This window comes from Amblyomma mixtum, chromosome 5 (genome assembly GCF_055824585.1).
Source record: "Amblyomma mixtum isolate Tamu chromosome 5, ASM5582458v1, whole genome shotgun sequence".
NCBI classification, from domain to species: Eukaryota; Metazoa; Arthropoda; class Arachnida; order Ixodida; family Ixodidae; genus Amblyomma; species Amblyomma mixtum.
This window is the reverse complement of record NC_143016.1, coordinates 81940680-81962228: the sequence shown is the minus strand read 5'-3', so window position 1 is coordinate 81962228 and position 21549 is coordinate 81940680. Positions and strand designations below refer to the sequence as shown.

Below are 21549 nucleotides of genomic sequence, written 5' to 3'. Positions count from 1 at the left end.
TCCCAGATTGCGCAGCTCTGCAAGCCCCCTTAACAGCGCTGTTAAGGAAAGGTGTGAAGTGGCATTGGGGACCCGAGCAAGAGGCGGCACTACGCCATCTCACTTGCGCGCTCGCGGAAACCACAGAGCTAAGGCTGCCTGACCTGAACAGGGAATTTGTGATCCACACGGACGCTTGTGACCTGGGCTTAGGAGCAGTCCTGCTTCAAGAGCACGGAGGTAGCCTGAGACCGGTGGCGTTCGCCAGCCGCTCATTAACTCCCGCAGAGAAAAACTATTCCGTGACAGAAAAAGAATGTCTCGCGATTATCTTTGCTCTGCGGAAGTTCGACTCCTATGTCGATGGAGTCGCTTTCGTGATTGAGACTGATCACATGGCACTCACTTGGCTGAGACGCCTAGGCGAGCCGTCCGGACGCCTAGCGCGATGGGCGCTACTCCTACAGCGTTACGACTTTACCGTGCGCTACAGGAGGGGCAAGAACAACGTGGTGGTGGACGCACTTTCGCGCGCGCCCGTTGACGGCTTGGGAAGTAACAACACTGCCCACTCCGCCGCGCCCGACAGCCAGAGCAGCGCGACTGCCGCGCAGCTCACACAACGCCCCGAGGGAAGGGACACCCCGCCTTCCCAGGGCGAAAGCGTGAACCACTTTGAAGGCATCAGTTCAGTGGTGAGCGTTTTCAGCAGAAGGGAGCTGTTGGAGGCACAGCGGGAGGATCCATTTTGTCGAAAAGTGTTCGACGGGCTCAGGGAGCCGGGCGGCGCGGCCGCGGCGCACATGGAGGCAACTGGTATTGTTGTCCGTGCGGGGCGCTCGAACACAGCTGGTAATGCTGTGAGCGCGATGGATTCCTATCTGCTCGACTCCGATGGCATCCTGCTGAGATATATCCCCTCCGAGAAGGATACACACGAGTCCTTCAAGGTGGTGATTCCACGCACGTTGAGAGGAGCACTTTTACGCTACTTTCATGACACGTGCATCGCTGGGCATGCGAGTGGCCCTAAGACTTACCTCAAGTTGTGCCGCCTCGCTACCTGGCCTGGCATGAAGCGGGATGCGATACGCTACGCCCGCTCGTGCGACGTGTGCCAAAGGGTCAAGCCACGTGGTGGACGCCCACCTGGGCTCATGCAGCCGATCAATAGCCAGGGTCCTTGGCAAATTGCGGCTTGTGACGTCATGGGACCTTACCCCAGGACTCCGAGTGGAAACCAATATCTGCTCGTTGTCACAGACCATTTCAGCAAATGGGTGGAACTGTTCCCACTTCGAAAGCTGACGGCACGCGTAATCATGGGGAAGCTGATCGAGGTGTTCACACGATTCGGCTACCCCGGGCAGTTGATAACGGACAATGCATCGTACTTCACTGCCAAACTTTTCGTGGACTCCTGTGCGGCCCTTGGCATTAAGCACAGGAGAACAACCACGTACCACGCCCAGGCGAATCCCACGGAACGCGTGAACCGCAACATCAAGCACATGCTCGTTGCATTTGCGGAGACGCACATCGACTGGGACACCTGTCTCCCCGAGATTGGGTTTGCTCTCAGGTCGACCGTGAACCGCTCGACTGGGTACACACCTGCCGCTCTCAACCTTGGCAGGGAGCTGCCGAACCCGTTAGAACTTACTCTACAGGTTCGCAGCAACACCCCGATTGCTTGGTCGGCACGCGCTGACTATGCGACCGGGCTGCGCGCGAGGATGACGGAGGCTTTGGACAAAGCACGCCGGAATCTGAGCACTGCTCGGGCCCAGCAGAAAGCGCAGTATGACCGCTCTCACCGGGAAGTTCACTACAAACCGGGTGACCTGGTGTTGAGGCGCAGTCACGTTCTGAGCGATGCCAGTAAGCGGTTTTCTGCTTCTCTGGCGCCGAAATGGACGGGACCATATGTAGTTCGGGAGAAACTTTCCTCTCTCGTCTACAGGCTGGCGGACTTGACGCTAAGACCGACCGGCGGGCCAGTGCATGTCTGCGATCTCAAACCCTACTTTGACAGAGGGAGCGAGTGGCCTGTGGAGAACACCCTCCCCCGCCAGCAGGCAGCCGCACCGAGAGGCAAGGCTCGACAACAGAGCCCGGCACCTCGTTACAACTTGCGCCCACGGCAGAAACAACTCTGACCAACGCGCAGGGAGTAATTTCTCCTGCTTAATATGGACTGAACACCCCTTCCATATTTCGCACCACGACTTCCGGAGCAAGCACACGCTTTCTCGTCGGAAAAGACCGAGCGGGGTTAGACTAGCTCAAAAGAAAAAAAAAATGTGTGTAAATCGTTAAAAGTAACTAAAAAGAAAAGACAGCTTTGCAGCCGCAGGCCAGCCTTCACAGCGTGCCCGGAGGAGAGCCAGCAGACGCCGCAACGACCGTTGCAGCTTCGAACACAGAGAGCCAGGCAGTTTGGAAGGCGGCCGCATTCCGGAGCCAAGAGCCCGCTGTCGCCACCAAGTTGCGCAGAAGAAGAACAGCTTCCGGTCGGCCGCGGGACGAGCGAGCGGGAATTCGGGGAAACCGGGGCCTGTGTCTACCATGGCGAAAACTGCAGCAGAGAGGCCGCCTTGGAGTCCCCCTGTCCCCGCGGCAGCGGCTTCGCCCGCAAGAAAAGCTTGGTGCCCCGCTGGGCCCGCCTCGCAAGTCCTCTGCGGCAGAGGGAAAATGGGTCGGCGCGCCTTTGTCACCCCCCAACGAGAGGAAAAGAGGGCGAGCCAAGAGCAAGTGGTTCATCCAGCTGAGTGGGGGCCTGCCGTACGCTACGACACGGTGCGTAATTGCCCTGAGCCTGCCTGCCGCCCGCGCGTCCCGGCAAAGCTGCCCTGGCCGACTCACGGGACCTGCGGTCATCGACCCCCTTCAACCCTGGGCTCCACGGTCGTCCATGGCGGCCTTCTACACTGCCTTCCTGCCCTGGTGTCCATGGCTTTCGACGACGGCACTGCTGGCTGTGAGCTGAATCTTTTCTTTATTGGCTTTTAAAGTTAAACGGTGTTTCGCCGGCCCCACTCGGTATACCCTTTTGTGTGAGCGCGGTCACTTTTCAGCCGTAGGGCAGTTTTAAGGAGGGGGGGATGTGGGGATACACATGAATCCCCTGCCCCATTGTAACGGCCGCGCGTAATTACCACGCAATGCTATGCGCGCGCCGTTCGGGAGGTTTTGCGAGGGAGGGCACTCTCGCCACCCCCGCTTCCTTTCGCTCCCCGCCGCGGAGACTTTCCCTCTTTCCCCTCTTACAACGGAGAGACCTCCTCTCCACAGCCCGGGAGGAGACGCGATTCTCCCGAGGCTCGCTCGTCTTCTGGCGGGAGCCGTGCACACGCACGGATCGGAGATCTGCCACGGAGACCGCTGCCCTTATCGCCCGGCCACCGTGTGTGACTTGACCGCCGCGGGCCGTGAGCGAGGAACCACGCGAGGTGAGCGGAACCTACTTCCCCCACATTTTTGCGTGCGTTCTGCCCTTTGTGTTTTCCACCCCCGTACGCGAGCGGAACATCCTCGCTCGTTACGGCGGTTGTATTGTTGCTGCTGCACTGTATTGCTCGGGAGCAATAAACGCTCCTCCGAGTAGCATACTCGTGTTTGTCCCCTCTGGCCCGAACCCGCCGTGGTTGCGACCTACCGCACCGCGGGTTGGGGGTCACAGCTCTGACTGCTAGGGCTGGCACGCTGGTGCTAGAGAGCGACAACTGCTTCTAGCCCTTTGAGCGTTATCACAAGAATAACCCCCATAAGGTTGGGTGTGAAGACAGTGCGTGCGGTTCATGCGGTGTTCGGCCAGGTATAAGAGAAGCGGCAGAGAAGGGGCGAGAAGTGCCGTTCTTCTCCAGGAACAAGGCGGAATAGTCACGGGCGAGCGTATTAGCACACTCGTTCCCGGAGAATTTGGCATGTATGGCTGCTACCATAGATGCATTTGCATGTACTGGTTTCAGGTGTGAGAGACCCAGCAAGAAACAGCTTCACGGCGACAGCTCTAGGGGCGTCGTTCGGCGAAATCATGGCGTCGTTGTCGTCCTCGCACTCTCACCTTTAGCCCCCAATCAATCAACCAATCACTCAATCAATCAATAAATCAATCAATCAAGAGAGCTAGCGCTGCTCCTTCACAGCTTGACGAAAGCTCCGTTGCCCCATTGAGCAGTGACAGGCTATATTACAAGGAAACTACACGTCAAGAAAAATATCTCTCCCCCCCCCCCCCCCTGCACCCGGCTTCTCCAACCTAATCAGCAAAAGGCATTCCGATGGTTTCTAAAATTCCACCTCACAGTGGACTCCGCCTAGATCGAAGCCATAGTCCTTTCAGAAGACCGGTGCCTACTTCAGACGCCTTTTTTTATTTTTTCGCGCGTTAAAATGGACGCTAGAGTTGGTTATATACGTTTGGAGTGTAAATAATCTCAGCGACCTGAAACATCCGGGTCATGCGCGTGCCCAGAAAGCTCTCCTCGTGTAACCAAACTTCGCAGCAGGAAGATAACTATACAGGAGGCTTTGGATAGGGAAGGACGCCTTCTTAGGTCCTTATCAAAAGTGTTCTTTCGCGAGCCCACCGTACAAAGAACGCGTATCGGAAAAGAGAAGCAAGCTAGGAAACCCCCGTGCTATCTCAGAGTCAACTTGTTCCGGTGCCTTCAGATCCATGTCCTGAGAGTACTTGGAAGGCTTCTCCCCCTCAAGACTTGCAGGAAAAGATCCAGAAATAAGTGCAGTTGTAGGGTGGACACACGTGCCTCGTGTTTATTTGTACTGTGTATCTATCAACACTTGTGCGTTTTAAGCGCGACACACCCAGTCCAAAACCTACGGTACCGCTCAAGCAAGAGCAGCAAAGGCTAAAAAACTACACGACGTAGTCTTCGCGCAGAAGTAGGCTGGTTGGTAATCCGAAAGCTTAATATTTTTGCGGGTGATAGCCTGTTATATTGAGATCTTCCGGGTCAGAAAGGTCGTCTTCCTTCCTCTCCCTCCCTCTCTCCAACACACGGACACACACAGAAAGAGAGAGAAAGAGGGGAGGCTTTCGCAGCTGGGGCATGAGAAAAAGTAATAACGGCGAAACGAATCTGGGCCTGTCCTCTCCGCTAAAAAGGTATCTGAAGAGAAGAGAACTAGCTTGGTTCTCTTCATTCAGAAACCGCCTCGACAATCCCTTCCAAGACTGCCAGATGTTTGCTCTCTTTTTTGTTTTTTTGTTTTCTAAGTGCCAGCGAACAGGAGAGGAGGAAGCCAAACAGAAGTGCCGAGGTAGTGCTCCCCGAACTCTCGCTATATAGCACGACGGCCGATAATAGAAGAAAGGCCTCGTCCAATTGGCTGATTATGGACCCTGGCCAATCCCCCGCCGTGAGTATGTGCCATTAAGCCTGAGGACATCATCATCATCATCATCATAATCATCATCATCTAAGAGGTGGTCTTATCCCCGGGAAGGCGGTGCTGTTCATGGCTGGTACTTGTTTCAGATGCAAGTGATGTGCGCCACAAATTATGGCCGCATAGCAGCCCTTGAAGGTGGGCACGCAGTTGTTTCAGCAACAGCGGGAAAGTCTCGTCGCGATGAGTGCAGCGCTAAATCGCTGAACAGAATCTTATGTTTGGTGAACTCGGTCATCTTTGGTAAACTTGGTCACCTTAAGGCCGCAGGCGCACCGGAAAGCGCTAGCGGTCGCACGACAGTGCCGAAGTGCCACGACGGGCCCCTGAGAAAAGCGTTCGAAAGAGAATACAGTCGTGCCTCGTTAATATGGACACTTCGGTTCCCGGGCAAAAGTGTCCATACAGCGAGTCGTTCGTAATAACGAATCGTGAAGAAAAACAAGCAGGAATATTGTGAAAATAATAATAATAAAAGCTTTATAACCAAGGACTGCTTCTGTGCATTGTGGCAGGCAGTGAAGTGGAAATCGGGCAATCTTAGAAGCTCGAGGTGTATTACTGTCATTGCTATTATCACTGAAATCGTGCGGTGCCGGTTGAAGCACGTTTGAAGAGGCTAGAGGCGCCTCTTGGTGTGATGAAGTGTCTCCAGCTATGACTTTTCGCATCTTAAAAAACTCCGTGCTCACTCGACTAACAGCTGTTGAATGTGGTAATGTTGTTTTCAAAGCAGCGCATGGAGATAATGTTTTTTTTTTTTTTTTGCAGCCATTTATGCAGTGCGGGAAATGGTAAAGCGCGTTGACCGGGCACCTTGCCTCAATAATGCACGAAATCATACACAAGCAAAAAGGCCATTACTACGGCGTTTGCCCTTTCGCACTGCCTTGCGCTGGTGTTTTGCAAAATGCAAGGGGAGGAACATCTGGCAGAGGCCCTCGGATTTTGTTTCACATCGCTGTCCATATTAACGGGACAAGAATATTTAGGTGCCAATGGCCTCCGTGCATTTTCACCCTGCCCATTGTCCGGACAGTGAGTTTCCATATTAACGAAGCGCAAATACATTGACAAAGTTTGGTCACCGGAAAAACTGTCCATAATTCGAGTCCTCTACAGGATGAAGGGTACACAACCCTTCTTAGACATCTGCCTAGCACCATGACAGACCAGAAGGTTTGGTTTATCGGGTTTAACGTCCCAAAGCGACTCAGGCTATGAGGGACGCCGTAGTGAAGGGCTCCGGAAATTTCGACCACCTGGGGTTCTTTAACGTGCACTGACATCGCACACTACACGGGCCTCTAGAATTTCGCCTCCATAGAAATTCGACCGCCGCGGCCGGGATCGAACCCGCGTCTTTCGGGTCAGCAGCCGAGCACCATAACCACTGAGCCAACGCGGCGGGGACAGACCACTCCTCCCTCCCACAGACAAGAAAGGGCGATTGCGTGGTTTCACGTCCTGAAGCGGCACATCGGCTATGAAGGACGCCGTAGTGGAGGGCTCCGGATTAATTTATACCACCTGGGATCTTTATCATGCACTGACGTCGTACAGCACACGGGCGTTTTCGTATTTCGCCTCCACCGAAATAAGGCCACCGCGGTCAGGATCCAACCCATGACCTTAGGATCAGCAGCCGAACGCTAAAGACACTGAGCCACCGCGGCGTGTCGGGGGACCTGCTAGGCAGTCGCGTGATTAGCGGGGCATGGTAGTGAATCTTACAGATTTAATGCGACGGTATGAAAATCCTCATCCGGAAAAAAAGTTTCATTAGTCATAAAATTCGCCCATTGGCTGGAGGTAACTGACGTCCATACTGAAAAACTTCACGATGTGTAACACGAGGACTAAGCCGAAAAAAGAACAAGAACGAGCGCTCGTCCTTGTTTTTTCTCGGCTTAGCCTTCGTGTTGCTGCGTAAATTTTTCAGTATGCATTTCAACCAACTAGCTCAACTTTCTACTCTAAAGCGACATCACATGACAGGAAGTTACAGAACTTCCGGTAAAGGCATCAGCAGCTTCTAATGCTGTGGTATTGGCAACACATAACGTAGTTAGATGTCCCTACAAATTCTTTGTTGTCCGGCTAACGCGTTAATTCGCCTACAGCAGTACTACGCATCTCTCACTAGTCTACACTCATCATGCATCCTTCACTACTTCTTTTCCACCCCATCCTGAAGCACAAAGCGCCGAGAAATATTGTACGCTTGGCTTGGGCCTTCCTTTTTTTTTCCAAACAGACCTCTCTCTATCTCTCTCATCCTTCTTGAAGTGACGATCGGGACTGATTATGATGCGCAGTATGCCCTAATGACGCTTTGGCTATGCGGCATCATGCAACACTGCCTTGCGGCTAAAAACCGGGACTGTTACAGCCGAGAAAGCGCGACTAAAAAACCTCGTGGCCAAGAAGAGACATCTGGGTCGCTTTTTCAAAAGTTGGAACACTCGTAGCACGACCGCGGTTATCTTCATGAGGATTGCGTCCATTCGCTATCGGGGACATCGGGCACGGAGAGCCTCTGATACTATTCGCGTGCTCACCTTTATCTCTGCTGACTCGGCAGTTGGGTCAAAAGTTGTAACGCAGTGGGTGTATACTGCACAGTAAGCGGCTGTGCTATAGCATGATTATACTCCACGGCGTCCTTGAGGCCGCCCTCATTCTGGAGAAATGCTCACGCTCTCTCGCTTATCTTACTGCTGACAGCGCGCTCGCAACCCGAGTGTAATATCGTGGAGTGTGTGGGCAGCGTGCTGCTTGTCATGGCCGTGCTACTTGAGGACACATATAAGTGGCGATAATGCTTTCACTCGCGGTGTCTTGCGCGCCGACGATCTTTTTTTATCATTGCGTAGCGACAGAAAATAAAAAAATGTAATTGCTACGTAGCGGTGCGACTCTGTTGCGACAGCAGCATGCAGCAGACGGAACAAACGTGGAGCTGCGATGCCCTAAAGAAAAAATTGGCTGGGATTCAACCCGGCCGAACCTAGTTAACAGACCGGAAGCTCGAAACGGAGGCAACAGCAGCGTCCGATTCCAGGTATACATCTGTCGTTGTTCACGCCGCTGCTGCCGCTGCTTCTCCAGACGAGCCCCTCGTTCTTCTTCAGTTTCTGCTTCAATCTTAGCACGTTTTCTCGCTCTTGATAATTAGACTCATCAGATTCAGTCAGCCGTCTACGATATACAACCGAAGCAATGGTTCCAGCGCGCTACTCCTCCATGACTATCTGCAAGCGTCAAGCAACGCTTCGCGCTTTTAGTGTGAAAACAATACTACTCCCAAGAACGGCCTTTCGTGTAGCGGCGGTCAGTTAGCACGTTTGACCTTTAGAATGACCCCTGACGTTATACCATGCCTAGTGACGTCACAACGTGACGTCATACCAGGAGCGAGAGACGGGCTGCCAACTCGGCTCGTCGGGTAAAGGCGGCCGCTTGGCACGGCGCGCCGCGCTCTTCCCACTAGAGGCGCTGCTTATGCAGTATAAAACACCTGCTTTCGCAACCTACCAGGCTTAGCCAAAGCTAATGCCCAGCCAAATTTTTTTATTATCTTATCAGATGATCGGAGAGTCACGTGTTTGAGCGTAACTGCCAGGTGAGCGTTGAATCACGTTGTTCAACACAGTCGGGAAGGCGAGCGAACGCCGCCCGCTCCGCGCGCAGCAGCTACGCTACGCTAAGGCGCGGCGAGTCACATAGTATGACGTCACAGCCCCCCCCCCCCCCCCCCCCCACACTCTCCGCCGCTTGAATGTCATTCTTCGGAGCGACATGACCTTGAGGCTTTGCATGGGAGGAGTAGAGCTTCAGCTCTGAAAGAGACCTCGTGACTTGCGAGCGATATACTTTTGCCCTGAGCGTTCGTTGCAGTCAAGTCAGAGATGTGTGGTATGGAGGTGCAGGACGCACCGGCCGAGAGACAACGCAGCATATGCCCCTTTCCACTAATATCGACCCTAAATATGTTTCCTGGTGCAATTCGGTGAATTAAATGGAGTTCTCTTTGAAAGCAGTAGTCATGTCACCGTGATTAGCGGGCTGAGGGCGCCGCTTAGAATGATTAAAAAAATTCATTTTAATTTGCTTTTCATGTTCGATAAGCAGGTTTGCGGATGATGCTGAACGTTTTCGTGGTTTGTCTGACCCGCTCACAGACCAGTGCTCTTATTTCTCTGTTGTGTCCGTTTCTGTTATAGTCCGCTCAATTTAGCCCGTTGTGTCTTAGGGGTTGCGGGCTAGGCAATATTACATTTATTTATTTTTTGAGCGCCCACTCTAGTTTATGTCCGCCCAGTTCGAAACCCTCAATACAGCAGTATTGCAGGCGGAGAGCTTTCTATTTGACCTTGCCTGTCCGCCCAGTTCACATACAGAATACTGTCGCTTATGTCGGTTTGTAAATTGCTATGAATTCGTTTCATTGGTTGAAATTCCTTGGAGAAAACCCGTAGTTGCTTTGAGTGTCTTTTCTTGGTTGGCCACAGGATTGAAACTCAACGAATTAAGAAACAAAATAGGAAGACCTTCAGTCGCTCTGCGTTATACGAGGTCTGTTAGAAAAGTATCCGACCTTTGGCCGAAAAAAAAAAAACTGGCATAACTGGAGCGTTGGAAACCTAATCACCTTCAAAGTAGTCTCCTTGGGACTCCACACACTTCTCCCAGTGGTGCTGCCATTGTTGGAAGTATTCTGAAAAGGCCTCTTTTGGAATGTAGTTTAGCTCAGCTGTCGTTGCAGCCATAATGTCCTCTCTTGTCTTAAATCACGCTACTTTCAATGTCCTCTTGATTTTGGGAAACAGCCAGAAGTCGCAGGGGGCCATATCAGGAGAGTAAGGAGCCTGTTGAACTACAGGAGGCTGGATTTTTGCCAAAAAAGTCTGAATCAAGTGCTAGGAATGTGCAGGAGCATTGTCGTGATGGATGCGCCAATTTCCTGTTGCCCTCAACTCCGGTCTCTCGCGCCGCGCAGCACCACGTAGGCGACGGAGGACGTCCCTGTAGTACTCGTTGGTCATTGTTTAACCCTGTAGGGTGCGTACTCGTGGGGGGGGGGGGGGGGGGGGGGGGGGGGGGGGGGGCACACAGAGGGAGTAAAAAAAAGCTGTCAGCATCACTTTGACATTGCTGCGCACTTGGCAGGCCTTCTTTGGCCATGGTGACATGGAATGCTTCCACTGTGACGACTGGGATTTGGATTCCGGGTCGTACCCGTACACCCAAGACTCGTCACCAGTGATTATGGTGTTGATGAAGTCGGGGTCACTGTTTGTGGAATCCAGCATGTCCTGTGAGACTTCAACACGAAGCTGCTTTTGCTCCACCGTGTGCAGCTTCGGCACGAATTTCGCCGCAACTCTCTCCATGGCCAAATCTTTGGTGATAATGGAATGTGGAGAAAAATTGCTGATGTCCACCTCTTCCGTAATTTCTCGGATAGTCACACGACGGCCCCGCATCACCACAGCGTTCACTTCGGCAATGACCTGGCCATTTCGGCATGTTGATGGCCGACCGGAGCGTGGCTCGCTCTCCACCGGTGTGCGGCCGTCTTTAAACCAATTGTACCACTGCTTAATCTGTGTGCTGCCCATAGCATCTTCACCGAAAGCCGTACTGAATATTCCGAACGGTTTCCACTTGGCTGTCTTCCAGTTTCGGGCAAAATTTGATGCAGTAGCGCTGCTCCTGTCGCTCCGCCATTTTCCTTGGAATAAAAAACCGACGAGAGCACTGCGCACTGCCGCGCTCAAATGCTGCGTCCCAGCGACTGACGCTATCGGCAGGCCGGAAAAAATTCGTGCATGCGCACGGAGGTTCAAGGTTGACTGGTGCAAGAGCGCTTGTTTCATATCCATCAGGTGTTCGCAAAAAAAAAATAAAGTCGGGTACTTTTCTAACAGACCTCGTACATGAGTATAGCGCCATGTTGGATGGGTAATCTTCGCCTTTTGGGATAATGGTAGCAATTCAGCGTGGGTTGTGGGCACTTGGAGAAAGCCGCATCCACTGCACAATTTATGGAACAGTTAAGACAAACGTGGAGAGCGTAGCGCGCTAGCGAAGACAGTCATATGACGTTTTGTTTCTCTGCTATTAATTTTTGGAATAGCTTGCCATCGCCGATGAAATCAGGTCCATATTTCTGTAACCTCGAATTATCACTGAAGATTTTATCCCTTTGAGGCGTCAAACAAATGTGGTTAAAAGACAAAAAAATATTTGATGTGTAAAACATCATTCGTAGACCTCCGGAAAGTAAACTGTAAAAAAAAGAAATCGCGCCAGATTTTTCGGTTTTCTGACCATTTTACTGCGTTCACATTTATGGACATTCCAGAGGCTTGCACAGAATGATATGATAATGTTCATGTCGCGTCCAAAACAATGGGTGCACTGCCTGAAAGGGTTATTTTTTAGCAGAAAACACGTTTCGCTGCCTTTCATGGTTTTCTCGGTCATTTTCATTTGTAAATTTACTTCCTTGTGGGCTACTGTTCAATGCATGATTATGTATAACTAGTGATGCGGTGTTAGTGTAATTGTACTTGAAAATGGTTGGTTTTCTTGAGCACCCAATATCTATAGGCTCAATGGGAACCCCTTTCTTTGAAATGATGAGTATGCTTCCCTTATTACGTGCGTTCAAAATAAACCTGACTTGATTTGACAAAGGAGAGGGGGTGATGTCTTTTCCGCAGAGGTTTGAGCGCTGCAAGCCTTCTTTCCATGCCCAGGCTGGTTAAACAGATGTAAACATTTTTTCAGATAATAAACTGAAATTTTACTTATTAGCATCGAAATCAGCTCCGAAATGACAAGAATGCAAATTCTTCCTGCTAAATCATCACCCCTGGTGATGTGAACGGGCAATTTTCTTTTTAGTTCTTTACCAACTGCCCTCTCTACTCTCTGTGCGACGCATCATGACTACGTTCTGGAGAAAGCGTGTATTGCTGTAACAAACGTTTGTCAAGACAGGCGTCGAACAAAGAGCTCTCCCATTTCCTCTCAGTAGCTCACAAGTGTTACTAAGTACTGGCGCAGGTGATGTTACCTCGAAGCTGCCAAGGCGCTTCTGAGTAGTCTCTTACAGACTCCGTTCAACTCTTGATTCGACTCCGGAGCGCAACGTGAAAGCAGAGCGAGCGTGTAGCCACGTTGGCAGGCGTTCGCAATGCTTCTTTCGCACAGGCAGTGGCACCGAAAATAAGAGAAGGGCTGTTGTTATCGACGCAGGAAGATAATTGAGTGCTGTGACGACGGGGAGTCTGTACTTTGGAATTCCGAGCCATGCACGGCGGCGGCAAAACAACGAGGACAACGGCACTGGGGTTACGGGCAAAGGTCGACCTAAGCGTATACTATCAGGCAACTGCCTCGTAGCTTTACCTAAGATACAATGAGGGGCATCAGTGCTTCATTATGTCAGGGCACGAAAACAAACACGTTTCACAAAGACGTCAGAGCAGCATAGTAGGTATGAAGCGATAAAAATTAGCGACAGAAGAAAAAATGAAATCAAAGAAATAAGACTACGGGATAACGTATTGTGCATTGTTCCAAAGGTACTCGGGTACAAGCTTGGGCCAAAAGGCGCTCGAAACGCCGGCACGTAGCGCTAATAGCAACGTGGAGCTGACGCCTCGCGGTTTGTTGTTGCTGCGTGCTTCTTGATAGCACCGCGAAAGGACAGGTCTGTGTCTTTTGAGTGCAAACAGCTGCACAGAGCCCGATTTTGTGGAGAGCGAACGAAACTGCGCTTTCCTACATGTGCCGCGTCCAAGTTTCTTACTCACTATTGAAGCATGCAGGTGGCTGTGTATTACAGACACGTCCGTGTTTTTTGCGCTTGTACGTGTCTGCTACGCACCAACTAGCCCAAAGGTCTGTGCTGTGTATTACAGCTTGGTACGGATCTGTTTTTTTTCTACTTTTTTTTTCCTCAGCTGTTCTGTAATGTAACAGACACCAGCTAGACTGGACAAGACAAAAAGAAATGAAAACAACAGTTCCCTGCCTGCAGTGTAGCTTGATGGTGAGGCAAGTGTTTGTCATCATGTCTCGCGAGGGACGTGGAATGTTTCCTCGTAAATTGTGTCTCGCTCTGAACTATTTTTGATTTTGCGGCGGTGTCTTACCATCATGTCAGTGGGTGAACTTCTGGCTTTGCTTCGTACAGGTGCAGATGTAACGAAGCACGCTATGGTATTGTTATACCCGTGCCACGAGGCAGTAAGTACTTGCTGCCTTAAGTTTTTTTTTTTTTTTTTTAATGTCGCTGGTCTTATTGCTCTTCGCAACTGACTGAATTCGCCACATTGCTTTCCTTTTAGAAATGCCCGCAATCTAGATCCCATTTCACGTTTAGAAAAAGATGCAAATTTGTTAGTAACAACTTCCTATCACATAGCGAATTGTTTATTGATAACTATTATTTAGATGAGGCACCTCTATTGCATTTTCGATGCGAATGGGGCCATTTCGACCGGCACTTCTGGCAGATGCTCTCGGCCATGCTCTCGGCTTGTGCGTTGACAATGATTGACGCGAAAATTTAAGGCTACTTCTTCGACTTGAACGATCATAAACAGGAGCACTTTGTGCAAAATAACTTTCATATTACATCTGAACAACTCTGCCGAGATTTTGTGCTCATTAAAACTGCTTTTAAGCAAATAAATTTTTTTGACTGGCTTGCAGGCATTATCGTCATCGTGACATTAAATCTGGACGTGTAGTACCAACTACGAAAATAATGGCATCAACAAACTTAAGGTGTTAAGCATTTACTTACATTTATGATGCGCATGTGGCACGGGTACAACATTACTGACACATTGCCTAATTGAAATTCGTAACTACGACACATTCAGGCTGGTAATGATCACCAGTGTGTTTCTCTTGAACTGACAAAGTTTCCCATTTCTAGGGGAAACATGATCAGAAAAGCATATTCTGTTTACGTATGTCTGCACCTGGGCATTCACTTGGCACTTGGCAACAGTGCTTAAACTCTGGCTCCGTCGAAGGGGGGTATCTAGTGATTTGAGCGCATGTAGTTGGAGAGGAGAATAAAGAGGGACAGAGAAAAAGCGCTTGGTGGCCTGTTTTACACATCGTTTTTTATACTAAGGGGCGAAATCATTTTTAAAGGTCGTTGTTTGATCAATTAATGTCACAGACCTGAAACAAACGATCCACATGCTCTGCCAGTGGGCTCGTTGTTGTGCATCCTTGGAGCTGAGCGGCCAACTCGGGACTGGCTGGGGGTGCGAGTACACGGGTTTCCCCTTTTCTTTGGCCCTTTGTGCAGTGCTGCCGAACTTTGTATCCGTCTCTGGTTCTACAAAACATGTCAATGATCCTCACTAAAATCGCAGCGAAATTTTCAAAACGATACAGAAGAAATGTTCGGACCTCCATTGACAAGAAAAAAAATGGTTGCTTGCTTCAGAATCATGCAGCCCTAGTTTCTGTACACGGAGTCCGAAACCCCCCGAGACCGCCCTGACTTTAAGTACTGCTTGGTAGGTTTTACAGCTGCTGGGGTTCAGTAAGACATGTAGTTTCTCATTACGAGAAATTGAGGCCGTCAAAATAAACACCCAGTGTTTGTTTCTTTCTCTGCAGATGTTCTTGTCATCTCAGTGCGGTCTTCTGAAGTGTTCTTTTCTCAAGACTTCTGAAATGCAGGAACATTGGAATCGGTCTCCAACAACCGCTCGCCTGATGTATTGGTACGACCGTCCAGAGTGCGCATCTATCCTTACACGCTCAAGTGAAAATGGTTTGTGGGGTATAACCTCCACGTCCTGATAACGTCACGGCAGCCCATGCCAATCAGCGTACAGGGCAGGGAATGTGAGCTTTCGAAACGTGTCGCTTTTTCTGTAAGTCTGATCACAGCTGCGAAACATTACAGGAAACATTCCATAGTACTTTTTGTTGTATGCCTTCATCTTCTCTGTGCTTTTCTTCTGTGCCGTTGCGCTGTAGTTACGGAAGGGTATACAGGAAACTCGGGACCTGGGCCATGGGCTCCTTTTTTGACACACTACAACGCCTAAGCTTACAGTGAGCGCAAACTGACTTGCGTCCCCCGTCGAGCTCCGTTCCAGGCAGCGTAATCTTGCTTCCTCGAGGAAAAGGGCTCCAGCGTATGCGTGTTGTCCGAGGCAGACGCACGCGTACAATGAGGGGTGGCTACCGGCATTGGAAGAGTCGCTTCACGGTCGCCGACTTTTGTTTCGAGCCAACTCAGTGGAGCATGACGGACGTCAGCTGCGCTGCTGCTGCGCGAACAATTCAAAACAAAACAAAAGTAAAAAAAAATAAAGGCCGGAGAAGCAAAAGGCAGAGGCAACTAGCCGGGCGGAAACAGCGAAGAAGAGTACGCGTAGTTGGTATTCCAGGACAAGGACGACAGCGGCGTTGCTGAGGGCGCGACGAGCACGTTCCGCCTCTGAGTGCGCAACATGATCGGCAGCGGAGCAGCCCTCAGCGCGACGGGCGGCCACAGCTGTGCGCGCTCGCTAGCCGCGGTCTCGTGTTCGCGGTGACGGCATGACGAAGTCTGGCCTCTCGCGGGGCAAGGGGCACGCAAACACATAGGCATCAATTCTCCCAAGGCTTTGCGCGGCTGCAGCTAGTGTGACGCGCGCGCTCATCGACTCTCTTTTTATTGTACTACTTCTATTTTCTCTCTTTCTCCAACCTCGCAGAGGCGTCGACAAGAGAGGCACGTGCTCCCGCGGAGGCTGTGTGAATCCGTTTACACGTTCCCGTGTCGGCCTTCCTCCCCCCTCTCCGGTTGATAAGGCAGCTGATCGCGGAAACGGGGATGCCCTCTATCTGGCCGCCGCCGAGTCCGGCTCTTTATCGGGTCCCTCCTCTTTGTTTGGCGATGAGCCGGATGAAGAGGAGTAGTTCCGCGCGCTCCGCCAAAGAACGGACGTCGTCGCTGTCTCATCCATGACACTGCGCCCCCAAGTCGCGGACGCCAGCACCACTGCACCGCCATGGCTCTGAGGTGTGTGGTTCCTTGCGTTCTTTTTTTTTTTACTGCAGTAGCTGTGTGATATACTTTGTCTTAAACTAAAGGGTCCCGTCGTAGTACGTCGTAAACGAAAACTAGCGCCTTTGCCTGCTGGCTAATGGTGGTGTTATCAGCTGGTGGCCCAAGGCCACGAAGGACATGCAAGGGGTGGTATGGGCACCTTCGATAATCTCCCCCCCCCCCCCCCGGTTGTCACGTGATTCAAGTGAGCTTGGGAGTGGGCGCTTTTATGAAGGTGCAGTACACCTATAGTATATCCTGTTAGCCTCTCGCCCCAAGGGTAATTTGTGGGGGTTTCCTTCCTACCTTGTTGTGCCGCTGGGATAACGGGAATCTGTTGAGGGGGCGAGGGCATTTCCCTCTGATACTAAGCCATGTGAAAAGATTGGGTGTGGATTTCGAGGAGCTGCAACCGCAACCCCTTAGTCTCTGCGCTGAGAAAAGAAGTGTGTTGCATTTCAGTCGTTATTCTAAACGCAGCATACGCTTCTGGACAGTCACACCTCAAAGCGACTTTGTGCGCCATGTAAGCAAGGTAGGCACTAATTAAAGGCGTGTGTGAATTCTTGCAGCGTGTGCATAAGTCGAACAAAAGCAAACGGGCGGAACAGGATGCCGTGGTCTGACGGCACCAGAATTCGGCAGGTGTCGCGCGAATCGCCTCTTGATATCAGAACGGCGTTCCACTTCTTTCCACATGCTCGTAGAGCAGAGCAATATGGCGTCCATGTACCATTCCTTGAGAGACTACCACGTTCTTCTCTCGCGTGCTTATGTAGCATGCTTAATGCACTGAGCGTGAACATGGATATATGCTGCCATCAGTGGTGAGCATGCCAAGAGGTTATGCTTGTGCGAGAAAGTGTGTTCACCGGTTAGGTAGCTTCGCCCGGCATTCGTTCTGCTTGCTACTCCGCATGGTTGCACTCAAGTCAGCTTTCAAAACATGCAGCCTGCGGTCGACCGGGACGTGCTGGCCTTGTGGGACGCATGATGCGCGCTTTTCGTCGCGCATGACGACAGAGATCTCCTCCGGCTGGCCTCCATACCCTTCCCCACATAAAGGCTTTCTCCTTTCTCTTAAGAAGGCCAGTGCTGCGCACATGGCACGAAATAACGCCCGCCTAACATAAACAAGAGTAAATCTCTTCTGAAGCTTAAAACCAGTGGCGCAGGATAAAACTTCTTTCCCAAACGGCTATGATATATGGCACAGGAGGCGATAGCGCTAAAGCCCCTCAAATGGCTTTGTATAGCACGGCATTTTTTGTGTTCGGGGGAGAGGGGGGGGGAGGATAACGAAGGTGTGAACGTCGAGACTGGGAGTATGTTTGGCGTACACATATCAAATAACTCTAGTAGACGACATTAGCACTACATGAAGCGGGAAGCATTGCTTCGGACACGGCAACAGCAGAGGTCTTTCCATGTAGCCTTGCCATCATACACACACAAGTCGATGATGTCGTGTCGACTTGGCGCTGGCCACGAAAAATGGAGGTGCTACAGGGCACCTTGTCGCTTCTCACACGCAATGCCACTGTGCCTGGCCATGCACCATCCTTTCCCCTTTGTCCCTGCCGGACATCACCAATAACGTATAAAGGCGTAAACATGTTCACACGTACTGCGCTGCTTGCCATGTATGCGCGCCTGTATGCCCCGTCCACAGAACTCTACAGCCTTATGTTATTTTTCCCAGGCTTAGCAGCCCTGTGCTGGTCTTCGCGAGGGGCCTGCTGCGAGTGACGCGCGGCCAGGACCGGTCCAGTGCCCCACTCCGGCAGGCGTCCTCGGCGTCCCTGAAGCAGCGGCTCACCCGAGACCTAGTGGTGCCCGTGGCTCACGGCCAGATAGCGGGCAAGCAGTGGGGGCCCGACGACGGACAGCCCGTGCTGGCGCTGCACGGATGGCTGGACAACGCGGCTGTCTTCGTGCCCCTGGTGCCTTTCCTCAAGGCGGAATTCAAGGTGGTGGCCCTCGACCTGCCGGGCCACGGCTTGTCCTCACACCTGCCGCCCCGCGGCCACTACACCCTGGACAGCTACGTCGAGAGCGTGCTGTCAGCGGTCGACCACCTCAAGTGGGACACCTTCTCCGTGCTAGGACACGGGATGGGCGCCGGCATCGGCTACTACCTCGCCGCGTTGCAACCGGATAGAGTTCCGCGGCTGGCCTCCATCGAGGGTTCGTTCCCTGCAACGTATCCCAACTTCCGGCCCGAGGTTGCTGCAGGCGAAGAAGGCCATCGCTCCTCGTACACACGCCAGGAAGTCATCGACGTCATGGCTTCCAGAGGACACAACGCCGCCTCGGCGGAGCTACTCATGGCCAGGGGCTGTGTGCGTGTATCCGGAGGCCGCTACGTGTTCACGGCCGACCGCAGGGTGCAGTGCGCTCAGCCGCAGGGACTTTACCCGGGCGTGTTCGACAGCACGCTGCCTCGTTACAGGAACAACCTGATGGTGCTGCAGCGGGACTGTAGGCTGTCGGCGGGAGCGAGGCCGCACCTCGACGCCCTGGAGGCGATCGTGCGCTGCCTGGGCGCCGAGGAGTGCTCGCGCTTCAGCTACGTCGTGCTGGAGAGTGAGAAAAAGAACATGCACGTGACCGACCCGGACAATGTGGCACGCAAGGTCAACGATTTCATGTGCACGTGACATGAGCGTGCAGTCTTCCCCACGAAAAGGTCCGACGCCCAATCAGGGGTTTTAAAACACTCCCGTCCACACACAACGCACCTATACAGATGTAACCTCGCAACCCCAACCTCTTCAAACTTTTCAAGGGCAGCGTACTGCGCTTTTTCAATTGCGTGTTTGGTCACCAAGTTTTCTTTGCGCGCCTTCAGGTTTCCAACCAAAGCTCACACAGGCCTCGGGGTATTGTAAAAAAGGCCTACGTCCAAAACCACTCTCTCCTCAGAGCCTCTTTGAGTTGCGCTCTTAGTCCAAAGACATTCACCCCCGGTTGCTAGTGATTCCTTATTTCTTTTCAAGTGTAGAATCACCGTCAGTACAACTGTTTGTATATACCTCATTGTAGATTGATTTGCATCGTCGTATAGCTGTATGATATCATCAGTGTATGTGTATTGTAACCGAGGAGAAACGCGCTCATCCGCTGGTTCAGCAACGCTCCACTTTTCGGGTGCCTTGTAGGGAAAAACAACCTGACGCCTGGCGGTAAACTTAAGGTAAGCCATTTTATCGGTGGCCGTCCTCATGTTCCACAACCAACTCGCGGACTGCGTAGCCATGCGCGACAACGGTATCCGTCCGAGGTTTGCGGCTGTCAACAACACTAGTTATCAGTCAAGGCTGCCGTAAAACGACGGCCTCTATAGACGTAGTCGGCTCAGATAAGGTTTTCTCAAATTTCTGGCAGCTGGGCATGGCTGAAGGTCGTATGTTTCAGATATAAATGCAATAAAGCGGACATGTTACTGCTCATAAGACTGCACTAAAGCCCCGACGATTGCGCCCTGCGCCTGGGGTGGAACAACTTTGCACTCATTCCTAACAGCTGAACTGTAACAAAATTTCGCAGGGAATAATTTCATACTGCCTGCGGCATGATGTGCTCGCGAACAGTTCTTAGCGGATACCTCTCGCGTACTACTGCGGGGGCAGTTTACAGCAAGAGATGTTAGCGCCGGTATTACAAAATAAATATCGAATAGCGAATCAAATATATCCTTACTTATTCGCTGAATGATTCAGATAGTGAGCGTTGGAAATTATTCTAAACTTTCGAATAGGTTTCGAATTGTTGCTATCAAGAAATGCCATAGTTTTCTTCGACGTCTGTTTCGATAACAGAACTCGCTCTGAAGCTTCCCAGCATGCTGCCGATGTCGCCGTCTGCGCAAAAAGCAAGGTATACAGCGTCGGCCGCGACGCGTCAATCCCTTCGTGCGGTGATGTTCATAATGCTCATGCGCGACATCCAAGATTGTGCGATGGGTTTAGCTATGATTAGCAAACCCTGCTGGGTTTCCCGATCTCTCTAGGCCTATAGCACATAGCTCGCGCCTCTAACGGCCCAGACCTGGGGCGGGTTAATAAAGTTTTTCCTCTCTAATCAACCGAAATGTGGCGCCAGTTTCTTCGCTGTCATCCTTAGCGGCAGAAGGTAATTTTCCAATGCGTATGGCATGACGATGTAGCGTCCACTTGGCAAAGGTAAGGTAAGTACTGCGTGTTTCCACATTTGTAGCTACAACTCCATAGATGACAGCGACATACCGCTGCCAGCCATGGCAAAATTACTTTGGAAAGTGATTAAATTGAAGTACTAATTGCTTGCTAAAAATCTCGCAAATGTAACTTAATTACAATACAAACTACTGTTACCAAAACTAAATGCATTACATTACATTCAGTTACTTCCGGAAAAGAATGTAATTATGTTTTAATTACTTTCTGATTTTGTCGCAAAGAAGCACTGTGGTCATAGCTACTACAAACATTCTCTGACTACAAATTTGTCAAGAGCACAGGTGGGCAACTTCATGAGGTTTCGACTTCGCGAGGTCGACGTCAACTGAAAATGACTTCAGTCGGCCACAGCTCCAAATTTTGTTAGTAAGGTCAACAAATAGGACCTCAACCTCCTGCGCAATTTGGATGAGTGAGGTGGTCTTCCGGTAAGGTCGAAGCTTTCCGGAGTTATCAGGGCTTACTTCGACGAGCACTCCTTCCGAAGCGCAGTACAAGCGCTCCGTCGTTGCACGTGCTCTGAGAGGACAAAGCTTAAAGGGACCATGAAAAGAATTAAAAGCCGCTTGTAAATGTTAGAAGTTATGCTCAGAAGCACTGACACCAAGTATGAGTCTTCGGAACTGAGCCGGCAATTTATTATGGCTTTTTAAAAATCGCGTTTTTTAAAATTCGCGGGCCGTTTGGTGTCTTCGTAGGGAGCGATTTTGAAACCAAAACCGGGAAAACAGACGTCACTAGTCCCATGACGTCGGTAGGCCACCACACGCTGTCATTCGCTCGAGCCGCGGCAGCTACGACGTCACGGGCACACTTCCGGTAGCGGTGAAAATCGTCTGCTCGAGG

General features: G+C 51.3%; 1 protein-coding gene across 1 annotated transcript in view; it reads left to right on the top strand.

The window, feature by feature from the left end:
- LOC149342817 (serine hydrolase-like protein) overlaps positions 1-20570 on the top strand; it is a 42193-nt gene extending 21623 nt beyond the window's left edge. The window contains exons 2-3 of the mRNA XM_089545299.1: positions 16149-16456; positions 18186-20570. Coding sequence (XP_089401425.1) covers positions 16446-16456; positions 18186-19143 — 969 coding nt within the window. The 5' untranslated portion in view covers positions 16149-16445 and the 3' untranslated portion in view covers positions 19144-20570. The remainder of the gene's footprint in view (positions 1-16148; positions 16457-18185) is intronic.
- The last annotated feature ends 979 nt before the right edge of the window (positions 20571-21549 follow it).